We start from the raw sequence: 25,563 nt of genomic DNA on the forward strand, positions 1-25,563 counted from the left end.
TCTCTGCTAACAGAAACTCCAGAAGGAGGGTTCAGCAACCATGTTTGTTTATTCTCTAGGCTGAAGGTGTCAGAACTTTCTGGCTTCTGGATCCTATTAGACAAAGAAGCACTATCTTAAATTGAGTGTTAGATTGAAGCTTTATGTGTTTCATTTAAAAATTGTCAAGTAACATTTGTATTGATTGATAGTTGTAAATTTACTAAAATAGGTTTTTCCCAGAAATCTTGAAATCTGTTTTCAAACTGTATCAAACTAAAGAGGAAGATTACATTTTTTTCTGTGCAGAGAACTGCCAGTGTGTTAGTGTATTGAAATATATAAAGTTGTTTTATCTTAATTTGAGCTTTCTATAATTCCAGTTTCCTTCAGATTTCTATTATGATTGGAAACATTGTATTGATGAGTTAATTTTCATATTGAATACACATGTTTAACCCATTTAAATGACAGGTTAAATATAAAAAATACTAAACCTTTAAGCCAGTTTTTTTTTTTTCATTCTGGCACGAATTTTAATTTTTGATTCCATTAACAACTTGATAACATGCCCTAAACCATAAAATATTTGTTGTTTTAGTTTGCAGTGTTACTTCCTTAAACTTGAATTTGGGACAACGGTTGCACTGTCTTCTGTTACACTGTAACACCTCCACCTCCCCCCTGCTGCCTCTGCCCCTTAGTCTGTCTCCAAGGCACCACCAGTAAGTATACTAGATATGTTGACAATGGACAAAGAAAATCTCTTTAGCTGTTTTTGTTTCTCCTCTGAGACACGATTTCTCTGTGTAACCACCCTGGCTAGTCAGGAACACACTCTCTAGACCAGGCTAATTTTGAATCCATAGGGATACGCCTGCCTCTGCAGGGATTGAAAGACTTGCACCACCACTGCCTGGCCTCTCTAGCTGATCTTTACCGTGTAGTATAAATCTTTTGATTAGATGTCTTCTAATAGCGCTATAGAGGCCATTCCTTCAGGGACACAGCAGCATAAACTCCTCTGACAACACTGGCGAGCCGAACCGCCTCTGTAGCATCAGTGTGCCGACCCCTCAATAGAGCATAAAATGTGAAATCTATTTGTACTTCACCCAGTGTCTTCAAATTCCATGCTTATAGGCTGGTGACACAAACTGCTTTTAGAAATATCCCTCCAGGAGGGAATGTCAAACTATGCCATATACTATTTAATATACGCACCACCGGTAAATGGTTTCTAGTATTTTTTGCCATTAAATAGGGCAAACTATATTAAATAGGGCACACAACTAGATTCTTGTAATAGAATTCATCTGAGCTGTAACTTAAAGAACTTTTCTGTTGAAAAGATAGATTTTTTTTTCAGTTAGTCTGTCCTTATGATACAGGCTGTGAAACACTGAATTTGGCAGCTTGTTCCTGCATACAATGTCTTTTCAAATTAAGTCTTTGAAAGCTCATCCAAATTCCCGATAAGTTAAGCAGAATGCCTTGTTATGTGCCTCAGACTCGTCTGTTTAATTTTTTTTTACAATCTTCCTTCATAATATTATTTTTTTGATAATTGTAGGAGCTATGCTAGAATTGAAAAATAATTGATAAGTGGGTATGTTTACTTACATTATGAAAATTAGTTGACAGGAGAATCAGGAAGGTTTGGGCCCTTTCCACACCTCATCTGTACATGCGGCAGAAAGCAGAGGGCTAATTATAGTGCATGGTGGGCTCTGTGTGAGGCTCAGTAGGGTGTCAAGTGTACCTCATCGACAAAGAGGAATATTCTCCCATTTTCCAACCAGCATTCAGTGCCTTTTGTTTACAGTAGTAGACTGCAGCATTGTTGATGCCCATAGCGTTTCACTCACCAAGTCACGACGAACACATGTAACATCTGATGATGTCACTCCAATTGTCTGCACTTAGAAGATAACGCTGGAAATGCACACCACCACATACCTGAAACCATTCTAAACATATTGTTAGCTGTATTAGGAGTTTAGTGAATGCTCTTATTTTTGTAATTCCATAGTTTCTGTGTCATCATTTCTATCTAATAAATAAATATAGGTTCAGCAAGAAACTGTTACCCAAATACAAGCAACATAGGCAGCATTCAACCAGAATGTTTCATGTCAAACCAAGACTCTTGAACTCTTCTCATGGCAGCTTCTAATTTTGTCATAAAATATATCTAAGATTCTAAATCTGTACAGCTTAATCTTAGTTGTTTTTTGCTACTTTGCTTATGAATATATTTATAAAGAAAATAGAGGTTCTCCAGATCCTGTAAGATTGTAACTGTTTCTTGTCACTCACTACATATGTAACTTCTGTTGTTTACGGGGCAGAATAAGTCACTTTCCCTCACAACAGAATGAACCAAAGGAGTTCAAATATTTTAACACGTGTAAACTCCCTACTGAGGAATAAGGAACTGGTGTCACTATGAAATGCAGGGTAGAGCTGAGTGTGATCGTACATGCCTTTCATCCCAGCAGAGGCCAGCCTGTTTTACAAAGTGGGTTTCAGGAGAACCATGCCATGGCTCCACAGAGAAATCCTATCTCAGGAAAAACAAAAACAATAAGAAAAGAAAAGTTGAGTATGTACATAGCTTGGATTTAGTCAATGGGGTGATTATGTCTACCCTCTTCAAATCCCAATTTCACTTAGGACAACACAGTTCAGAGCGGTGACCATGGTGCAGAGGAGTCTGGGTGGTGGCAACTGTACCAACCACTTCATGTAATGGTTAAACTTCTCTTGTGTTTACTTTGGGGCTAATTTTGGTGAATCTTCCCATTTCATCAGCAACGAGGGAAGTGTACTGAGTAATTCAAAGTTAGTATTAGATACAAAGTAGATGATATATTAAATCCGAAGATATGTGTATTATTTTATAAATCTATAAAGATAGCAGTCATGATGTATAATTGTGCATTTTGATACCTTCTTTTTCCAGAATTGTTTTCCAGGATATTTCTGCTTTCTGCTTGTTTGTACTAAAGTCTTACTTACTAAATTATAAGCTATATCAGAGGAGACTTACTCTTGTGTCTCACATTTATTAGCATACTAGGTATTTAAATGGAATGTAATTTTAGATAGTGGCTGTGCCATCTAGACTGAATACCACTATGCCGAGTATCCACTATAAGCAAAGATTTTGAGTGACAAATTTGATTTGAAATCCATCCTCCCTGTTCCACACTTTGAGGGAATGTGTAGGCAATTCTGCTTTTTTTTAATTTACAATTTATTATGTATATAGTAGTCCACCTCTATGTATGCCTACAGATCTTATTATAGGTGGTTATGAGCCATCTATGAGTCTTGTGCTAGTATGGAACGATGTAATAATCACTTTAGTTCTGACAATAAACCATGTTTTCTCAACGGTATTGTTCTCTCTCTGCACCCTGAAGAATTTTGGTGATGGCATTTTTTTCTGTTTATATTCAAGATAGGGAGGGTCCTACTATGTTGCTCTGGTTGGCCTAGAGCTCACTGTGTAGACTGGTGTGACTCTGCATGCATGACTATATCCAGATAATAAAAAAAAAAATGGGGTGCTCATAAGATGTCCTAGTACTTCATAAAAGTGTTCCTCTGACACACGTTTCCTAAATCACAACACTCCTGCAAGGTCGACCTGGGTGCTCTCTTGCAGGGAGATGTCAGCAGAAGGCATCCAGAAGACACGTGACACCCACCCTTCTCCCTCACATAGTTTTAAAGAATGTGATGATGGGAATGTCAAGAGGCTGCAGTTGTCTATTTACAACAGTGAGATTAACAACCAAGTTTCACATTTGCCCAGACAATGACAACTACATTGTGAGTGCTATTCTTATGAAAACAGTTGGAAGATTTTGTTGATTGTGTCATAAACAGTCATTAAGAAGTGTGCCTTAGAACTAAGAGATATGGACCATGTAATTATTGAAACTTCCTTTTTCCACAGGATTTTACTGTAATGCTGCTCTTAACTTTGGTAGATTCCAATACTCACATCTCTAGGATCATTCATGTGATTCAGGTGGCAACTCCATACATTGCTGATCCCATAGGGTTAGTCATCTAACTACTTCACTGTAGCATGAGGATATGCATGCCACAACATCTACATATTGAAATAAAGATTTAAATTTTTTCTTTCCTATCTCTGTAAATTACTACTATGATCTCACATTGATTAAAAATTACAAAAAGAAAAGACCAGCTGGGTGTGGTGGCACACACTTGTAATCCCACCACTCAGGGAGGCAGATGCAGGCAGATTGCTGTGAGTTCAAGTGTTAGGGAACTAACTTTTTTTTTTTTGAATTTTATTTTTTTCTTATCAGTTACATTTTATTAACTCTGTATCCCAGCCATGTCCCAATCCCTCATTCCCTCCCAGTCCCTCCCTCCCTCCCTCATCTCCACCGTGCCCCTTTCCAAGTCCACTGATGGGGGGACCTCCTCCCCATTCATCTGATCTTGTTTTATCAGGTATCTTCAGGACTGGCTGCAAAGCCCTCCTCTGTGGCCTAACAGGACTGCTCCTCCCTTGGGGGGTGGGGAGACCAAAGAGCCAGTCATTGAGTTCCTATTAGAAATAGTCCTTGTTTAGGGAACTAACTTATTTGCTTATTGAGGACACAGTTGGGGGTCTTCCTGGGATTAGTGCCACTATAAGAAAGTCCCTAAAAGGCTTTGGTATACAAAGTGAATCCAGGACAGCCAAGGCTACACAGAGAAACCCTGTCTCAAAAAACCAAAACCAAATCAAAACGAAACAAAAAAAGTGGTGGTGCCCACCTTTGATCCAGCAGTCTGGAGCTAGAGGCATGTGAATCTGAGTTGGGGCCAGCTTGCTTGTCTACATAGTGAGTTCCAGGACAGCCAGGCTACAAAGAGAGTCTCAGTCAGTCCCTCTTCCTCTCCCTCCATCTCTTTTCTGCCTCCCCTCTCCCTATAAGAAAGATAAATAGTCATAATAGTTGTTATAAAAATGAATGTTATATCAGATGGATTGGGAACTATAAAAGCATTGAACTAGAGGATCATTCATTCATTCTTAAGGATTAGGTACATGCCCAACAACTATTAATTTTGTGAGGAAAGCAGATGCTCTAGATCAAATGTTTATGCCCCTCCAATAACATGTGGACACTTAATCCCCTGTGAGGATTAAGGTAGAGTCTTTGAGAACTAACCTAGTTGCTTACGGAGAACACAGGTGGGGGTCTTCCTGGGATTGATGCCTCTATACGAAGGTCCGCAAAAGGCCCTGCTCCTCATGTGAGGACACAACAGAAAGTGCTGTTAGTGAACCAGAAGCAGGCCTCACCAGATGTCAACCCTGCTGGCTCTTCCTTGAAATTTGACTACAGAATCTCCAGAACTTCAAGAAATAAATCTCTATTCCTCTAGCCTAAGGTCTGTTTTAGAGCAGCCTGAAATGACTGATTGCAATAGGAAGGTTAGAGAGGGGGTGAAACACAGGATTGTGATGGCATGTTGTAAGTTTTTAAAAAGTGCTTTCTTAATTGTACAAGTTGTGTGTTTTCTGAATAGGATCCATAATGAGTACACAGACTTTGGAACTAGAGTGTGGCTTCCCTGTTTGCTGTTTAACTATAAATCAATTTCTCTTTTACTTTAGTTCCATGTGAAGCAAAGCGGAGGTCATACCTTAAAGTATGCAGAAGTATATAGTATACAAAAGCATAACTGACTATAACCCATGATAAGCATATAACTAAAAATAATATTATTCTGAAAAAAACATCAGTTTAATCAGAATAATGGCATAGTTCATAAATTTCCTAGTATTTAATATTTACTTTAGTAAAATCATTTCTTTTTGACTGTTGTCTTTGGACTTCTGATAAACATCTTATTCCCCACTAAATGAAATTACATTATGGGTTTTCACAGAATTTTCCTATAGAACTATGTTATTGACATATTGTTTTCAATGAGGTTGAGAAAGAACCATTGCCAACAGAACATTTTTCATTTTATACAAAATATCTAATCTTCTAATATGCCAAAACCTTAAGATATGATTCATAGCTTTATCTACACAACTCAAACATATTACCCATTCTGGTAAAAGCTTTTTATTTAAATTTAAATTTTCATCAGGCAATGGTGGTGCATACCTTTAATCTAAGGACTTGGAAGGCAGAGGCAGACTGCTCTCTGTGAGTTCAAGGCCAGCTTGGTCTACAGAGAGGTCATAGGACAGCCAGGGCTACACGGAGAAACCCTGTCTCAAACAACAACAACAAAAAAATATATATTAAAATTTAACTTACATCATCAGGTTTCATGAAAACTCTCTGTGAGATACTGGCCTGTAGTGGATTAAATGTCAATGTAGCTGCTTGCTATGTAGCATTATCATCTAGCTGGGATGAGGAAAATGGTCATCAAGAAACAACCAAGAATATTAACAATTAAAACCTAGATAAATTCTAAATTGGTTGTCAAAAGCAATAAGAACTACAGGAATTTAGGGGACTAACAGTGCTACTGTAGTAATCTCAGTGCTTCCTGGGTGCTTGGTTACGAAACACTGCATTTTAAATGACCAATTCAATTTTGTTGTTGTTGTTGTTGTTTCATTTGGTTTTGGTTTTTGAGATAGGGTTTCTCTGTGGAGCTTTGGCTGTCCTATTGTCCTAGATGTGCTTTGTAGACCCAGCTGGCCTGGAACTCACACAGATCTGCCTGCCTCTGAGATTAAAGCTGTGTGCCACCTGCCTGGTGCCCAATGCAATTCTATGGATATTTAAAGAACTAACAGACAGTGAGGGAGAAACAAATGATTTAGGTGATAGGGATAAGCAAATCAAAGACAGTGGCAGAGGTGTTTCCAGTAGAGAAATAAATCCTTTCAACACTGATACATACAAGAGAAGGAAGTGCACATGGGTTTTCTCATTTTTATGAAATGAGATCATAGAAAACCCTTTTTCTTCCTCCTGCATTGCCCTGTACCTTGGTTCAGCATTTGCTGCTTCTCTGCATCTGGTTTAGGCTAAAGTCCAAGCATATTTATTACTCTTTCAACATCGTGAAGAGTCTTTAGGTAAAGAAACAGTGTAATGCTAAAGAATAACTCAGAAGACACAAAGTCAATTACAGTACAATGTCTGTTTACAAATAAAGTAAAACAATACATTGGTTTCACCCCAGTGAGGCAAGAACATTTAAGAGAAAAAGGAGAGAGGCCAGAAAAATAATGGCTCTCAGTGGAGTTGATTTTGCTTGTACACTTTTACTTTATTCAGATAATAATTGATTTTTTTTTTTTTTTTTGGCAGGCGGGGGTGGGGGGTCGTCCAGGAAGAGGCCAGTCTGGATAGACTGTCTTTGAATAGGGAAACCTAACTTTGGAGTAGAAAGAATAAAACAAAAACAAAAAAACCTGCGTGATGTGGCATTCTTTGTTCACCAGTGTCTTTCTCATCACCTCCAGTCTTAGCTGAACCAGGTGCCATTATTTCCCTCAGTAGAGTTTTAAGGGTAACGCTGTTTTTCTTTATACCCCTATCCCCAGACTCTTTTTTGAGTGTAACCACATTCTGGGAAGAGTCAATTTCCCATGGCAAAGAGCTGTAAAACCCTGTTCTAGGAGGAATTGAAACATTAAAATATGCAAGATTTAATTTCTACCTATCCCTAAGGATTAACATCAGCATTCTCAGACTTTAGCAAACTAAGGGGCAGTGGTGATTACAGATAAATTCTCTAAGCTGACCTGAAATGAACGACCTCTCTTCATTTTAAGTATTTTAAAGAGACAATAGCATAGCTGGCTGAAACAAAACAAAACAAAACAAAACACCAAAACAGAAAACCTGATTGTTTCTACCTTGACAAAAGTAAATTAGGACAAATATTATTTGGCTTCATAGGCAGATGCATGAAGCAGAACCTAAGATCATAGCCCCAGGCAAAGGAGCATTAATAGGCATCGTTTTAGAAATTAAGATCCTCCGAGATTATACTTCCCTCAGTAATAGGCAAGGGCTAACGTGGCCCACAAGGCACGAGTGTGGCCACCTGTAGAAAGGAGCAGTTCACTAGTCATTTAAAAGTGAACTATCCGTTTGTTTCGTCTACGTCGTCGGCCAACGTATACAAACACCAAAATCTCTGCAGAAATGGAAATCAACCTTTGGAATGTCCTGTTCGCAAGGACATAAAAACGGCGACGACACTTTTTCAAAATCGGATTCTGCGCAATTCCTCGGCAGCCGCCATGAATTTGTGTCCGAAAGAAAAGAGGCCTGTGAGCTGGGGAATTCACTTTTTCTATTCCTGAGAAGCCTGATGAGATCATCTGACTTTATTAGACAACAATTCCGATTTTTTTTAAATTTATTTTGAGACAATAGTTTAAATACTGTCGAATTTAATTCGGAGATTTACGAATACACGTCAATAGAATTCTGCATTCACTTGTGTAAACACAATTTCCCAGATAAGATTAAATTTACAGCATAGTTTAAAAAGACAAAAGGAAGAAAGAATACACTTGATTGACAAGCGTAATCACCTGGGTAGCGAGTTCTCGCGCTACTGTTAGCTGCAGCTGTGCCCTGACGTCACAGGTTGCCATGGCAGCACCAGCCCGAAGGAAAAGGGGTGGAGCTAAGCCCTCACTGCGGTGCTGCGCTGCGTCTGCAGAGGACAAGAAAGGCTCCTCCAACAGGGCTGACATCTGCCAAAATGAGCAGCCTGGACGGGGCCAACGAGCTCCCCCCCGCTAATACCACGACCCCCGCCGATGACTCGGGAGATCTGGATCTGAAGCAGGACCAGGGGCTCCGCGAGGAAGGAGACGCGGCGCGAGCGATGACGGCTGCAGGTGAGGCCGGTGCGGAGGGAGGCGCGCCCCCGGGTTCCGAGGACCGCGGCCCTGAGCTCTGCCTCGGAGCGGCCGAGAAGAGCGGTGCTGCGGCGGCCGGAGAGGGACTGGAGGATGCGGTGTCTCCATCGAAGGGCGGGGACGCAGCCCCAACCCCTGTGGCAGCCGACGACAGCAATAAAAATGGCTGTCAGCTCGGAGGGCCGCCGGGCCCTGCTGGGCCGAAAGCTCTGGAAGCCTGTGGTGCGGTGGGCCTGGGGTCTCAGGTGATGCCGGGGGCGAAGAAGACCAAGGAAATGACGGCTACCAAGTGCGCCATCTCTGCAGCCGCGGGAAAGGAGGGAGAAGCAGGGGCGGCGATGCAGGAAAAGAAGGGGGTACAGAAGGAAAAAAAGGTAGCTGGAGGAGGGAAGGAGGAGTCTCGTCCCAGGGCTCCGAAGATCAATAATTGCATGGACTCGCTGGAGGCCATCGATCAAGAGCTGTCAAACGTAAATGCGCAGGCCGACAGGGCCTTCCTCCAGCTGGAACGCAAATTCGGGCGGATGAGAAGGCTCCACATGCAGCGCAGAAGTTTCATCATCCAAAACATCCCAGGTTTCTGGGTCACTGCTTTTCGGAACCACCCCCAGCTGTCACCAATGATCAGTGGCCAAGATGAAGACATGATGAGGTACATGATCAATTTAGAGGTGGAGGAGCTTAAGCACCCAAGAGCTGGCTGCAAATTTAAGTTCATCTTTCAAAGCAACCCCTACTTCCGAAATGAGGGGCTGGTTAAAGAGTATGAGCGCAGATCCTCGGGTCGAGTGGTGTCGCTCTCTACTCCCGTCCGCTGGCACCGAGGCCAGGAACCCCAGGCCCATATTCACAGGAATAGGGAGGGGAACACGATTCCCAGTTTCTTCAATTGGTTCTCAGACCACAGCCTCCTAGAATTCGACAGAATAGCTGAGATCATCAAAGGCGAGCTGTGGTCCAATCCCCTACAATACTATCTGATGGGCGATGGGCCACGCAGAGGAGTCCGCGTCCCACCACGACAGCCGGTGGAGAGTCCCAGGTCCTTCCGGTTCCAGTCTGGCTAAGCCCTGCCCCTGTGACGGGCTCCTTCAGAAGAGTCTTTACCACAGCAGCATGCAGCCTTCTGTCTGCTTTCTCTCCCTGTCGGATTGTGTCTTCTAAGTCTCCAGTAGTTTCAAGATTGTGGCTTCCAAGTCTATGGTCTTCTTTCTCCGGGCCATCACGATGTCCTGCATAGTGTTAATGGTGTTCCAAGTGCATGGCCTTCAAACTGCTTCTATGCCAAGCTCACAGTGCTGTAGTTTGTACTGCCTTTCTTTGCATGGCTTGGTTCCTGTCTGTGACCTTGGTCTTTCAGTTTTTTAAAAAGTGGTTCCATACCACAAGAGAGCTTAACACATCCTTACCAAGAACTAGCCAGGTTTCAAACTTTCTGCTGTGTTCCCGATATCTATGTACTGTGATGAACTGTGAGTTTCACCACTACAAGGAGGAACTGTATCCCAACCCAGCCATCAGCCTAACGGGACATTCCAGGCTATCATCAGCTGATCCTAGCTGTCTTCCTGGGCCTTTGTTATTTACTTTGCTTGTTACCTATCAAACAAGCAGGTGGTTGGTGGCTGACTCCTAGGCATGAGTGAAGTAACAGGCAAGGAGTGTTTTCTCTTACCACATTGGTCTTGCACCTTGGTTATTGTGCATCGTGATCAGCTACTGGTGAGTATAAAAGCCTGTGCAATTGCCCACTGGTTCTCTCCTGGTAGAGCTTTGCATAGGCCGAAGCTGTGCTATCTAAGGACCTAAGCTCCTAGGCAGCACACAGGACTCCCTACTTTACCATTACCCATGACTCAGTTGGCTGCTGGGCAGGATGTGGTCACATGTGGCAGTGCCCAATACAAAGCTGAAGTGTCTCCCCTCCAGCAGTTAGTTCTTCTGAGCCCTAGGCAACAAATTATTTCTAATCCAGGCAACTTTGTTAGGTAACCTCCCTACCCCTTTCCATGTCCACACCCACTCCAATTAAGTCAAAGTTGCCTAGGCTGGGCCACTCAGAAATCTTTTGTGGCACACAAAAGATTTGTGCTCTTGCCTTTCTTTCTCTGGCTCTTCTCTTTTTCTCCCCTTTCTTTCTCTTTGAAGCAGTTATAGCCCAGAGACAGAAAAACACAACTGACAGTAGGCTTTTTTGTTTGCTCTCTCCTTGGTTTTGAGCAGGCAGAAAAACGTACCGTAAAATAGACTCCAAATCTCTTGCTGCCCTCACTATTCTCCCCTTCTCTTAGCAACATCTGAAAATTTCAAGGGAGACCACTTCCACTCCTCCCTCCTACCAGATGCTGTATGCTTCTAACTTAAGCTCTAGCTTGAGAATCTGGGAGAAGAGAAAGAAGAATCTCAGTGACAGACCCTGTGCTGCCCCTGAGCAGGATGTGAATGAATGAATGAAACAAAAACTGCACCTGTCCCATGTCTCTAAAGATGCCAGTTCTTTTTTGGTCCTCAGCCTGCAGAAATGACCAGAGAGCAACAATGTGCGTCATCCTTGTTCTGTTTGCCTGACCTTGGGCTGTTACTTTGTCAGCTTTAGAATTTCCTTCCCTGTTCCCATCCTAACAAAGGAGGAAGCAGGATGTAGAGTGAGTGCATTGTGGGAGACTCCAAGCTTCTAAGGGATGCTGGGGATGTGAGGAGTGTGGATTTGCAGGACAAGCTCCAGTGGGTGCACAGCACGGGCTCCTGCAGCTGCAGCACCCATTTCCTTTCTAACTCAAAGACCCTGTCAGAAGCTCCTCCAGAGCTCAGGAGGTCTCGATACCTTCAGAGGAGGCTAGGGATTTAAGAGGACTTGAGGGGAGAGCCTGTTGCAGTAGGTTTTCCTAGGTCTACTGTGATGATTGACATATTGCAGGAGCAGGGTTGGGGGTAGGGGTCCCTGAGGCATGTGCCAATGGAGAGTGGGGAGATCAGATGGGTTGGGATTTAAAAGGGATGCTTGGAGGATTTTCCTATAGTTTTTCCTAATTCTCAACGTCACCAATAAATCTTTTGTAAACAGATGTAAGCCTGGATGTTTTTTCTTCAGATACTAGGAGTGACCTTTGTCTATGGGAGATCAATGATGTACACTCCTTATTCCACTGTGCTTGACCAAACCCTATTACTCCCTGTCAGCTGACTGGCAGAATTGATGTTTACAAGCCTGCCTTTTGCTTATAATTGAGAACAAGTGCAAACATTCGGATTTTTGTCCTTTGCAGTATGAAGACTCCTGTGACCATTCATTACTAGATTAACTTGTTCTGGTGTCTGTTCATATATACCTGTATTCTTAGAAATAAAATCCACACAATGTGATCTTTGAAGTCTGAAGATATTGAAAACTGTTGCTGCTGTCTTGTAAAAGTGATTTCAAAAAGAAAATTGTAACGTGTCTTACTGATATTTCTTGCTGTAGTAATATTTGACATTATGTTCTTAACCAGTGTGACGGCTATTGCCATCAAACTAAATGAAGATCTTAGTCCTTTGTCTTCTCCTGTGTGCTCGAAGGAAAAATATGTTACTGTTATGTTTCCTGTCTTCACCAAAAATAAATAAATAAATAAAGATGAAGAAAAACTCTGTACTGTCTAGGCAATGATGAAGTGTTTCACTTCTATTCACAGGACAACACGAACTGAGCAGACCAAAATGTCTGTCTGTTTGGTTGGTTTGTTTTTAAACAGCAGATGAGAGACTATCAGAACTGGTTTTGAGGCTGCACAGAGAATAACTAGGAGAAATGGGTGTGGTAGCACACATCTATGACTGCAGTTCTTGGGAGCCTGAGGTAGGACAAGCTGGGGTTCAGGGCCAGCCTGGGCTACAAAGCAACTCACAGGCAGTTGGGCTATATCCCAGATCTATCTATCTATCTATCTATCTATCTATCTATCTATCTATCTATCTATCTGAAGGAAAGATGGAAGGAAGGAAATTAAGATCTAAAACATAGGAAGAAAAACAAGAAATCACAGCAGGCACAGGGCTGTAGGAATGAGCCAGCTGTTTGGCAAGAGATATCAAGAGGATGTCAGAGTCTAATTTTCACAGGAGATAAAGCAGAACAGAAGCCATGTTAACCTGCAGCAAGTGAATGGTAATGTCTTCTCAGAATGAATACCTTTGTCAGACTAAAGCTAAAAATAAAGTAATGGCAGGGAACAGTGCCACTCTCTGATGATGTCTAGGATAGGAGAAAGGCAGAGGCCACAAGAGATGGTTAACTTGCAAAACAAACCCAGTTCTCTCCCATCTGAGAGCCCAGACATAATCATGCTAGAAGGACCTGCCATGGACTATCCAGCAATGTGACAGTTTTTAACTCAGCAGAAATCTTGGTGTATTTGCTTGTTTTGCTTAGATGGCTAAAAATATTAGGTATTCATTTTCACAAACCATATAACATCCATACCTTGACACAAATATTGCAGAAGTATTTAGCCTCTAAACCTTTATGGAATAGTGGCTGAAGAGAAAACTACTACTTGAAACTGAAGTTGTGAAATCTTTAAAGTGTGTTTGGATAGATTTTAGTCACATACTCATATTTTGGGTATTCCTGTTAACTGTTTTGTCTTTTGAGGCAGGGTATCACCGTGTGCACAGCCCAGGCTGATCTTCAAGTCTTGATCCTCCTGCTTCTGTCTCCCTAAGTGCCAGGATTACAGGTATGTGCCACTGGACACTCCTTTGAAAGCACCACACTGTTGTGGAAAAGTGTAGCACTCACAGAATCCATGACATCTCTTCATTTCAGAAGGCTGTTTTAAGCCCCTTAAGAGAATACTTTGACCAAGGGAGATGGGGTTAGCATAAATGGATAAAGAATGGCTCACAAAGAGTATTTTTCCAATGATAACTGATAAAAATATAAAATATATAAATCACTGATAAAAATATAAAAATCACTGATAAGTGATAAAAATCAGTATAGGTCTTTAAGTTACATAGCCCCATCTCCACTGGTTTTGTTCCATGCTTTTTAGTGCATATCACTGTGAAAGAAGAAACATGGGCTGAAGAGATAGCTCAGTGGTTAAGAGCAGTTGTTGCTCTTGCAGAAGACTCCAGTTTGGTTCCTGGCACCCACATCTAGTGGCTCACAATCATTTATAATCTGGCTTCAAGGGAGCTAACACTTTCTTCTGGCCTCCATGGGCAGTTGCATGCATGTGTACATATGGACAAGCAGGAACACACATAATTAAAATAAAACAATAAACAGCTTCTTCTTCTTCTTCTTTTTTTCCAAGACAGGGTTTCTCTACCCTTGACTGTCCTGGCCTTGAACTCACAGAGATCCTTCTGCCTCTGCCTCCCAGAGTGCTGGGATTACAGGCATGTGCCACTACACCAGGCTTTAAGCAGCTTTTCATTAATGTTCTTTTAAATTAGAAAGGATTTATTCATTTTATGTAAGGTTGCCTGGTACCTATAAAGACCAGGAGGCAAGAAGCCCAGATGAAGGGCTTCAGATCCCTTGGAACTGGAGTTATAGACAGCTGTGCGTAGCCAGGTTTTCTGAAAGAGCAGTCATACTCTTAAATGAGGAGCCATCCACCACTCCAGTTCCCTCTTTTTATTTTTTATGATATTACTTACTTTTTAAAATTTCTAATTTTTAATTTTTATTATTGTGTGTATTTGGACACAAGTATGCCATACCATGTGTATAGAGGTGAGAAAAAAAGTCAGTTCTTTCTTTCCACGTTTCATGAGTTTCAGGGATTAAACTTAGCTCATCAGACTTCTGTGGCAAGCACTTTGAACAAAGAAGCCATCTTGTCATCCCTATGTTCACCTCTCCTATTCAGTTAGAAACACTGGCACTTTTTATTTTTTTGAGACAGGGTTTCTTTGTGTAGCCTTGGCTATCCCGGAACTTGCTCTGTATGTAGACCAGGTTGGCTTTGAATTTATAAAAGACCCACCTGCTTCTGCCTCCCAAGTACTGGGATTAAAGGCGTGTGCTATCACCGCCCTGCTGACACTGGCACTTTTCATGAACCATGAAACAAAATTTACATGTAGTTTAATCGAGAAGCCGTCACTAGAAGCAGCAGTAACAAGTTGGCAGGTGTGACAAGGTGCTCTAAACTCTGTCTTTGTAAGATGGAAAAAGTGAGGTAAGATGAGATGGTGCCTTGGCTCAGTCTTTAAGTGGGAACAGGGAAAGGATTTTTTACTCTAAATTACTTTTCCCTCAACTTTTTAGTGGTCAAAAGTACAATTAATTTTTAAATTTTGGGCTTCTCGGTTTGTGAACATTTGTGAACACTGAAACACACATTCTTGGAACACAAGATGGCTCAGTGGGTAAAGGCACTTGCCCCAAGTGTGATGACCTGCGTTTAATCACTGGGACATACATGGTAGAGGGAAAAGAATACATACATATATACATACATACAAACACACACATGTGGAAAATAATAATAAGCATCCTTACTCACACAAGAAACACCCATAGGAAAAAATAGCTTTATTTTAAAGCAAAGTGAAATCTCTACTTAAAGCATACAATAGCATCTTTTATTTGGCCCTAAGCTTGATTGCCCATGCTCATTATAACACTCCAATGACATTTTGGATATCAAATACATCATTGTATATGTACACTTATTGGTCAACATCAAAGATACAATAAGGGAAAAAATTCTGTATCCTTTCAATTACCCTGAGAAATGCATCCTAATAGTACAGTTGGGATTTATCTGAACTTTACAAATTGTAAGAAAATATTTTTTTTCAGTGCATATTTTAATATGCTAAATTCCAAGAAAAAAAATGATGGTAATGTTTTCTAGTCCTGCCTATTATGGACTGTGAAGGCAAAAGAGGACCCAGGAACTTACAAACATCAACTGAATCTAAACATCTTGTGTAGACATGATCTGCTGCAAATGCTACTAACATAACTAATCAAAAGCACACGGACACAACACACCGTGACCTGTACCCACACAATTCTGTAAGTGGTTCTTTCAGCCATTTGTTACTCTCCTTCCCAAGGGCAACCCTGGAACTTAAGTTTACCAGGTATAAATTTAAATTCTTCCTAACGGGAGAAATTAATACTAAGGAATGAGGCTATATTATCTTAAGAAATCATGTCTCCTTTGATGTGTTTTGGGGAAAAATAGCAAAAAGTCTGATAGCTTGGAAAAATAAACTAGTTTCACTAGACTCTGGTGTTGGCTATCGATTCTGGTTACACTTTTTGATATGCACATATTAAAACTGAATATGCAACACAGGGTTTACTAACGAGGCTTCAAATCATAGTTGAGCATCAGAGCCACTGAAAGGCTTGTTTAAAAGCCGTCACCGGGCCCTATCCCAGTTTCTCATTCAGGAGGTTTGGAATGAGGCATTCTAATTTGCATTTTCAAATGCTATGTTGTTCTGCTATAAGTCTGTGGACCAGCTTTAGAATCTGCTGGCCTAGGTAGATGGATACATATACGCTTGCATATGTGTGTATCTTCATCTTGGGAGAACCCTCAAAACTACCAGTATAGAAAATATTAGCAGTGTTCTTTATTAGTACTAAAAATTTTAATATACCAAGACCTGTTAAACATTAATATGATTTATATAAAATTATATTTTATAAAAACAGATTGACAAGTATCCATTTGGTCAATTTTCATCAAAAAATTGTTCTTATAAATCATGTGAATTTTTTTGGAAAATTAACATTTTAAAAAGTCTGTCGCACATATGGTTGGTTCATTTTCCAGTAAAGATTATTTTGCTGTCTGTGTCGTGTCTTGAGAACTCAGGGTATAATGGACCGATGGATAGTAACCAGATGTTTTTGAATTGTTTGTAGAGAATCTTGTAAATTTGTAGTCCAGGGGTAACTCTGTGAGGGAGGGGGGAAAAAGGGATTGTTTTATAAGTCCCAAAACTACTTTCACAAATATAAATAAATTAAAATTCAGTGTTTCATGAGCCAAACAAGGAAAATAATAATAGTCACATTAAAGTCCATGAAGCTTCCACAATACAAAAAGAACTACAGATAACTATGGGATGCTGGGAGTGGGAGGACTAGTCTTTCCTAGGGAAGAGCACACCATTGGTGATCCGATGCCAAATGGTCAGCCTTCAAAACACATTGAAATAGTAATGAGTAGACTATGTCAGGGCTGCCACCATCATCCTCCTGATAAATCAGTAAGAGGTAAACGCCTTGCTTTCCTCCTTCATATCCATCCTGTAAGGGAGGAAAGGCACTCTGACACCAGCAGTTCCAGGAAGCATGAAACTCAAACACTTCCATAAGTTTCTAACTTGCTGAAAGAACTTAAAGTAGCTAGACACAGATAAACATCAGAGTGAGGTCACTGGGGTGCTGAAGAGATGAGCAACACTCAGGGACACATGATTCCCATGGAGATCAATGAGCAAAGAGGGAAGGCCACTTTCTGTCACAGATCTTCCTTCATGTGTGCATTCAGGCTGGAGGCAGCAGAGAAGCCAGGGAGTTTTAGCAGTCTTGCCGGGCAGCAGAGACAGACTGAGCGACTCGGGGCCCAGTGCAATGGAAGGGCAGAGAACTGGGTTCCGCTGTTTTCTCCTCAAGCCCTTTGCCAAATTCAGAAGAGAACTGGACACCAAGACTCCACACTGAAAGCATACACCTCCATAGCGGGGTCGGGGGGTTGGGTGGGTTCTGCACAGCTTCTCAATTAAACAGGGACAGATTAAGTTCCCCTATGAAGAAGGCAGCCCAGTGAGTGTCTCAGACTTGCAGTTAAAATGTATGTTACTGAGAACTGAGAACTTATCATTATGAAGTGATTCTCATGTTAATAACAAATGTTTCCCCAAGTGTCTAGTTTGCTCCACATGATTACAGTTACTCTTGGGAGCACCAATGACAGAAATCTTCTCATTTTACCTTTTATGTCTCCTTTACCCTTCTTCAGAGTCTCTTTACTTGGTGGTGCTTCATTCTGTACCTGCCTTCCTTCCTGCCTAGCTCCCTCCCAGTGCTGGGTATGGAACCCAAGGCTTGCACTTGGCAGGCAGGCTCTTTATGACACTGCTAATCTCTTTTTGAGCTAGTTCACCAATTTGCTTTCTACTGTGTCTAATCAGCTATGAAGTCTACTCATTACTATTTCAATTTTGGTTTTGAAAAATTTAATTGAAATTTTCTATTCTCTTCATTTTTATATCTCTACAAAATTTCTCATTCCTTTGTTTTCTGTAGTTGGCTGTTTTTGTTATTATTATTACTGTGGTCTCCTAGCCTCATATTCCTGGCAATATTTTTTAAAATTATTTATTTATTAATTACAGTTTATTCACTTTGTATCCCAGCTGTAGCCCCCTCCCCCATCCCTTCCTAATCTCACCTCCCTCCCTATTCATGTCAAAGATGGTCCCTATTCCTATTATTGGGAAACCCTCTTGGATACTGAGCTGCCTTGGGCTATTTCTGTGCAGGGGTTCTAAGTTATCTCCATGTACAGTCCTTGTTTGGAGTATCAGTCTCAGAAAAGTCCCCTGTGCCCAGATTTTTTGGTTCTGTTGCTCTCCTTGGGGAGCTCCTGTTCCCTCAGGTCTTTCTATCTCTCCCTTCTTTCATAAGATTCCCTGAACTCTGCCCAAAGTTTGGCTATGCATCTCAGCATATGTTTTGATACCCTACTGGGTGGAGTCTTTCAGAGGCCATCTGTGATAGGCTCCTGTCATGTTCCCTATTTTCACCCTCTTCTGGTGTCTGTCTCATTTGCCTTTCTAAATGAAGACTGAGCATCTTACCCAGGGTCCTCCTTCTTGCTTAGCTTCCTTAGGTGTATAGATTTTAGTGTGATTATCCTATATTATATGTTTAATCTAAGTGAGTACATACCATGTATGTCTTTCTGCTTCTGGGATAGCTCACTCAGGATGATCTTTTCTATATCCCACCATTTGCCTGAAAATTTCATGATTTCTTTGTTTTAAATTGCTGAGTAGTAATACATTGTGTAAATGTACCACAATTTCTGTATCCATTCCTCAACTGAGGGACATATGGGTTGGTTCCAGCTTCTGGCTATTACAAATAAAGCTGCTACAAACATGGTTGAGCAATTAAAAAATGGGCTGTAGAACTAAACAGATAATTCTCAACAGAGGAACATCGAATGGCAGAGAAACACTTAAAGAAATGCTCAACTTCCTTAAATGCAAATCAAAACAACCCTGAGATTTTTACCTTACACCCATCAGAATAGCTAAGATAAAAAACTCAAGTGAAAATACATGCTAGAGAGGATGTGGAGAAATAGGAACCCTACTCCATTGCTGGTGGGAATGTAAACTTGTACAACCACTTTGGAAATCAATCTGGTGCTTTCTCAGACAAAGAGGAATAGGGCTACTTCAAGACCCTATAACACTCATAGGCATATATCCTGGCAATATTTCATTCAGGGCTGAGCATTATATAAACTATTTTTAGGAAGTATTTGAATCCCAGAATAATATATTTCTCAAAAGAGAATGGACACTCATTTCCACCAAATGTACGGAGACATTAACCATCAGTGCATCAGTGGGGCAACTAATACTTTTTTGGTATTCAGTTGTTTGAAGCAGAATTTCAGCTCTTGTGAAAATATGGACTCTGCCTTAATTCACCCTTACAACAGAGGCTGAGGAGCTGACCAAACTCTTCTAGTTCCCATCTTAGAAGTTACAAGAAGCTACTGAAAGGTTCATTCAACCTCTGTGGACTCTCTGGGGGAACATAGCCCCAAAGCCAGGTTCATCTTACTGGGACTCCTAAGCATATTGTAGTAGTAATTCTCCCAAAAGGTATCTTATTTCTCCAAACAGTTTTTTTTTTTTAAAGTGTCCAGTCATTGTTGTTGGCTCCAGAAAGGGGTATGTATGTGTGGTTCCTGACCCAGCATGCCATAGTTGGAAACTCTTTCCCCTAAAAAATAACTCATTATACAGACTTAGCACGATATATTTCAGAGTGTATATGAATATATATATATGTATATATATATATATATACATGCATATACATCTATACATGTACAATTAATGAAAAAGAGGCCATGAATTTGAAAGAGAACAGGAGGGGTGTATGAAACGGTTTGAAGGGAGAAAGGGGAAGTGAGAAATGATGTAATTAAATCATAACCCCCAAAATAAGGAAAAAATAACTGTATGTCTTGAGAAGACATCTTTTTTCAGATGACACCTCCAATGGTTTCTATCTTGGGCAGGGAGAGACTTCACCATATTTCCCCCTTACCTGCAATAGCTTCAATGCTGGGAATTGCAATCGTGCTGTAGGTGCTGATTCTCTTAGAGGACCAAGTATAAACGAAGGAGTCCTCTGCATTTCCTTGTCTCGAGGCTGAGTCAATAAAGTATGAGCCCCATTTATTAGATAAGGAATTTAGAGGCTTTACCTTTGGCTCCTGAAAGAAGATGTAACAACTGTGATTAGAATGGCATCTGCAGTGAACTGGTCTTGCAAGTGTTTTTTTACTCAATAAATAAACAGAAGCAGGAAAATGCTAGAGACCTATGAGCAGGGTTTGGAAACCTATTATGTTTTTTCAAAGAAAGTAACATTTCCTTATGAGTGCCCTTTTAACATGACCCAGCATTGGCTCTTTAAAACGTTAGTTGCCATAATCTAAAAACTATCCTGAGGTATATATTAAGATATTTTCTCTATGATTAAAATAATTCTAATCTACCTATTATCATCATTATTAGTATTATTACATTGAAGGATACAAACCAACTTCACTGGAGTTTTCTCATTTAGTGTTTGTTTTTTAGAAGAGGATGAGAACAGAAAAACTTATTGCTGCCATATCTGGGTTACTAGTTGTTGTTGTTGTTGTTTTTTTTCCTTAAAGAATATTTTCTAGCTTTTCACTGAGAGTATTGAGAAGTAAATTTGTTAGTTCCCAGAACTATCCACAAACTCTTTCACAAGTTGCCTCTTCATGTATTGATTTTCCAAACAGAAGGGTAAATTCCAGGTACTCACTTACTTCTCTGTTTGTGTGCATGCATATGTGCAGGGCAGAGGTTGATATTGAGTGTCTTCCTGGACCTCTCTCAACCTTAGTTTTTGAAACAGGTGCTCTTGTTGAGCCTGGTGCTACTGATTTGGCTAGTGACTGGCCAGCAAGCCCCATGGAACCTCCTCTCTCCAGCTACTATCCCCTGCAGGCATTACAAACATGTGCCACCAAGGAATGTTAAAAACATGGGTTCTGAGGACTGAACTAGGGTCCTTATGATTTTTGAGGCAAGCATTTTACTGACTTAGCTATCTCTCCAGCTTCGTATATTTCTACTTCTTACTGTCCTTTATGATGGAACTTGAGAAACCATTCCTTACAACGAGGTTACTGTTTCAGCCTCTTTTCTATTGCTATGAAGAGACACCATGACTGTACCAACTTACAGAAGTGTGTATTGGGGGCTTACTCACTTAAGCTCCCTCCTGATGCCCTTGAACACCTTCCCTCAAGTCCCGTCCTACTTTCATGTCTTTTTTTAAAAAATGACTTACTGAATTTAACTAGTGTTGCTTGCAGGAGCAAGGGTGTGGGCAGCTTATCAGCAGCCACTATTGGAAAAACCAACTCATCTTCTCTTGAAGCCATTAACTGCCAATAGTTCTCCCCATAGAGTTCTTCCATCCGTGATAGGATGATGATGGCACACGGAGCAGAGTTTTAGCAGAGCATGAATTCTATCTGGCATGAATTCCGGAATGAGGGCAACTACATTTTGAAGCAGCCTTTTGTTGGTGACTGTTATCTGAGGTTTATGGGATTGCTTTTCTGAAGGATTCACAGAGCCTTTGCATAACTTAGTCCTGAGATATATTTGGCAAATAAGAAATCTCTTATGACTGAGAACTGCTTAGGTGATGCTTCTTTCAGACAACTCCAGATCAGATAAGACTCTGGTATGTGGAAATTTACTTGCTACATTGCCTTCTATGTGACAATAAAGAGCTTCTGAAAAGCTCCTGGGTGTTCAGTCCTTCAGAGGCTGATGCCCCTTGCTGCTGAGAAGCCTAAATTCATCCTGTCTTTCTTCAATCAACCTTCCTGCATAAGTCAGAACACCTACAGGCATATACTAGGTTTTTAAAAGCAGACAATACAACTAAGTTGGCTAGAGGTATCTGCTTAGGAGAAAACCATTAAAGAATAGAAGTTCAAACACCAACAACAGAATCATAAAGGTATTCAGTTAAACCAAAATTATTTATTATTTATTATTATTATTATTATTATTATTATTATTATTATTATTATTATTATAAACAGGATTTCATGAAGCCAAAGTTGGTGTAAAACTCACTACATAGCCAAGGTTAGCTCTGAAATCCTGATCCTCTAATTCCATTTGTCATGTGGTGGGACCTCGGGCATATGAAACCATTTCCAGGTGATTCTAAAGTCAGGTAGCATAAGGAGACTTCAGCTTTCAAACACCCATGAAAGGACAGACTGAATCCTTACCTCATATTTTCCTCTTTTCTGCAGAGGCTCTGCTTCCTCAGGCTTCTCTACTTCTTGCCCCTGAAGCTCCTCAAGAATAAGGACTGTCTCCCAGTTAGTATAGTGATGGGCTGGGAAAATATCTGAATGCATGCTGTCACCAAAGTAAACGACCTATGATGCAGACAGAAAATTCTGAATGACGTATGGATATGAGTGGTGGCTACTGTGCATTTAACAGAAGAACCAAAAATGATGTGTGTAGCTGGCTTTTGCTACTTTGTGGGTTTTTCCTTTTCCGTCCCTTTATCCCCCCCTCCCCAGTTTTACTCCCTAATACTAGATAGGAGAGAAACAAGGATAGAAGGGAAAGGAAAGAGATCCCTGAATAAAGTCAGGGGTTAAAAAGGGGATGACAGCAATATTATTGTTGGACTATTTCCTGCTGATTAGAAAAATTGAGCTCCTTGGGGAAAATCTGATTTTCACCATCAGGATAGTGAATTTCTTCTTGCTGTTGTTTCTTCTTTGTGCACAACTACTTAATAACCTATGACCAACAGCAACCAGCAATCAACCAACAACCCATGAACCACCCACACATCGGGCTCTAGCATTTATATAACCTCTGAAAGTCCCCAAAATCCCAAACATCACACAGTCACAGAAACTGTCTGCAAACTGGCAAAATCATGGTGCTGCTAGAGCACTAGACAAATCATAGTCAGCTGCAGTGAAGCAGCCCCATATCCCCACACCTGAGATTAAAGTGAAAACATATTCTTGTAATATTTCTGTGTTTTAAAAGAAACCAAAATTCCAAAATTCTCAGTACATAAGTGTCTTAAACTTCCATAAGTAATTTTACATATGCCCAATTATTTGTCTTATTTGATTTACAGGTTTGCTGAAGATGGAAGGAAGGTGAAGAAGATGAGAAACAATTTTATTTGATTTTCTTAATGAAGAAGTGAGCTGGTGTGCCTGCCTCTAGAACTAAAACTGACAGCTTATTATAGGGGATTGTCTGTTAAGAACATGCATCATAACCACTCTTCAGTTTATACACACCAAGGTCTCGTTGTGTATCTGCTGAAACAGAACTCATGAAGGAATGGCTCCAGCATGTATAATTTAGAAAAGTCCCTGGGGAATTCTGAGGCAAAGCTTACTGATTCAGACCACACCACTCCTCAATTCATGGAAGAGGGCATGAGAACCAGAGGCTCCTCACTGAGGTCCTGTGTCCACTGAATAGTTCTCAGGGAGCAAAGAAAGTAGGGACCAGGGCTCAGCCACCCAATGATTCCTCCTGCTCAGAGGTCTTATGGTATGTATCACGTAGAGAAAAGGACTGGGCTGTGAATGTGTACTAATGCCCAACATTGACAGTGTGACCAAAGGCTCAAACGCAAGCAATTCTTTAAGGAAAGGCTGGTCAGTGTCACTTCAGTCACTGCTTTTTTTTTTTAATGTTAAAATATTCTTTGATGAGTTGTTATCAGAATGCCATTTCTGAGGCACCTTGTGTACGAATCATGGACTTCCTAGACCTGTGGCCTCTCTGGAATTCTAGCTTTGCCATAGATAAAGACTGTGTAGTTACCAAACGTGTATCTAGTCAGAAGAGGCGAAAGGAGAGATGCAGCAGATGCTCAGAGGCAGATGACCCACCTACATACATAACCATAACCGTTTACAGCCTCGATGGCTCGGTTCACAACCATTTGTTTCTGCACATCAGGGACTCTGCCTCAGTAAGAAATTACCTTGGGTTCAGGCTTGCTGGTCATTTTCTTCAGAAGTTCATAAAGGTGGGCAGCATTCCCTTGGGAATACCAGCCAGGTTTATCCAGAGAAGGCAGCTCATCCTGCTCCTCATCGTTCTCTGCAAACACGATTGACAACCACTGTTTAGTTGGGCTGCACCCAGGGCCATGGACCATGTATACAAGTAAACCATGTGGGAAGGATGCGTGCATTAAGTAAGCACCGACTATAAGCACTGTGTGTTCATATTTATTATTTATCTATCAATCTATCATCTATCTATACTTGGAAGTCAGATGACAGATCTCAGCAGTTGATTCTGTCCTTCAACTATATGGCTTCTATGGATTAAACTCAGATTGTTGGGTAGTGTCTTGGGAGCAAGTGTCTTTACATGCTGAGTCATTACCTGCCTTTGCTTTTACAAAATGGTTCACGTAATGAACATCATAATGAAAGCCTAATTAAATCCTGTCAGTTGGAAGTAGGGGAGAGGGAATAGACTTTTATCACAGCAATCTTTTAGATCAGTCCTTAAAATCTGCACCCTATACAGCACTGAGAGAGACAGGTAGACATAGTGCCCACCCCTAGCAAAGAAGCTACCTGCAACTGGTGTGTACTTGCAAAGGAAAGATCTTCAAACTAGTTTCGATATGTAAACATTCACTTCTCAAAGACAGTGAAAATCTTTCTGCTGTTTTATAAAGTAAAATGTTTATAAAGGCATTTTATAAAGTAAAAATGTCTATAGTTATATTTCTGAAATATTGAGTGCCGTGTACATCGCTCAGTAATAGAGTACTTGCTTAGCATGTGTTAAGTTCTAAGTCTGATTTCTAGCCCAGAAAAAAAGTGCTGATTCAAATGTTGAGATCCAGTCATCTAGATAAGTCGGATAAGAAAGTAATTTATTTGTGTTCCCAGTTCGGATTCTAATTAATTCCACAGGTTGTGCAAATTTGTAGCTTTTTCCTAGTAAAAGTGGAGGACAGGAATATCTATTTTTAAAAGAAGTAGATCAAAATTACAGTTAATATATATAAAATACAGTTATATAAAACACATATAAAGTTTTTAATAAGCAAGTATGCAGAACAATGTGAAGACTGTACTTATATTACTTAATTACATTTGAAAGGTAGAAGTCATGATGGATATGGCAAGGCACATCCTTAGCCTGGCAAGGACTCATGTTTCCTGAACCTCCCCCTTCTCCTTCAGGATGATTAGCCTATGATGGAAGGTTTGAAATCAACCTCCAGCCAGTGGATGAGATGTAGTTAGCACTGTTGTCAAGGATAAAGGATAGCAGCCATCCCAAGAGCCACGCGTGTGCTCGCTAGCCTGCTTTGAGCCTTAACATACCCTTTT

At 40.7% G+C, this 25,563-nt stretch overlaps 2 protein-coding genes across 2 annotated transcripts in view; one reads left to right on the plus strand and one right to left on the minus strand.

The window, feature by feature from the left end:
* The first annotated feature begins 8,614 nt into the window (after window positions 1–8,614).
* Window positions 8,615–12,504, plus strand: Tspyl4 (TSPY like 4). Its single transcript, XM_021658922.2, has one exon. The coding sequence runs from the start codon at window positions 8,713–8,715 to the stop codon at window positions 9,937–9,939; it is 1,227 nt and encodes a 408-aa protein (XP_021514597.1). The 5' UTR covers window positions 8,615–8,712; the 3' UTR covers window positions 9,940–12,504.
* Window positions 12,505–15,389: 2,885 nt separating this feature from the next.
* Nt5dc1 (5'-nucleotidase domain containing 1) overlaps window positions 15,390–25,563 on the minus strand; it is a 103,957-nt gene continuing 93,783 nt past the window's right edge. The window contains 5 exon segments of the mRNA XM_021658926.2: window positions 15,390–16,690; window positions 16,693–16,790; window positions 20,193–20,361; window positions 22,441–22,593; window positions 24,189–24,307. Of these exon segments, the coding sequence (XP_021514601.1) occupies window positions 16,655–16,690; window positions 16,693–16,790; window positions 20,193–20,361; window positions 22,441–22,593; window positions 24,189–24,307 (575 nt within the window). The 3' untranslated portion in view covers window positions 15,390–16,654.

Source organism: Meriones unguiculatus, chromosome 20 (genome assembly GCF_030254825.1).
Source record: "Meriones unguiculatus strain TT.TT164.6M chromosome 20, Bangor_MerUng_6.1, whole genome shotgun sequence".
Classification (NCBI taxonomy): domain Eukaryota; kingdom Metazoa; phylum Chordata; class Mammalia; order Rodentia; family Muridae; genus Meriones; species Meriones unguiculatus.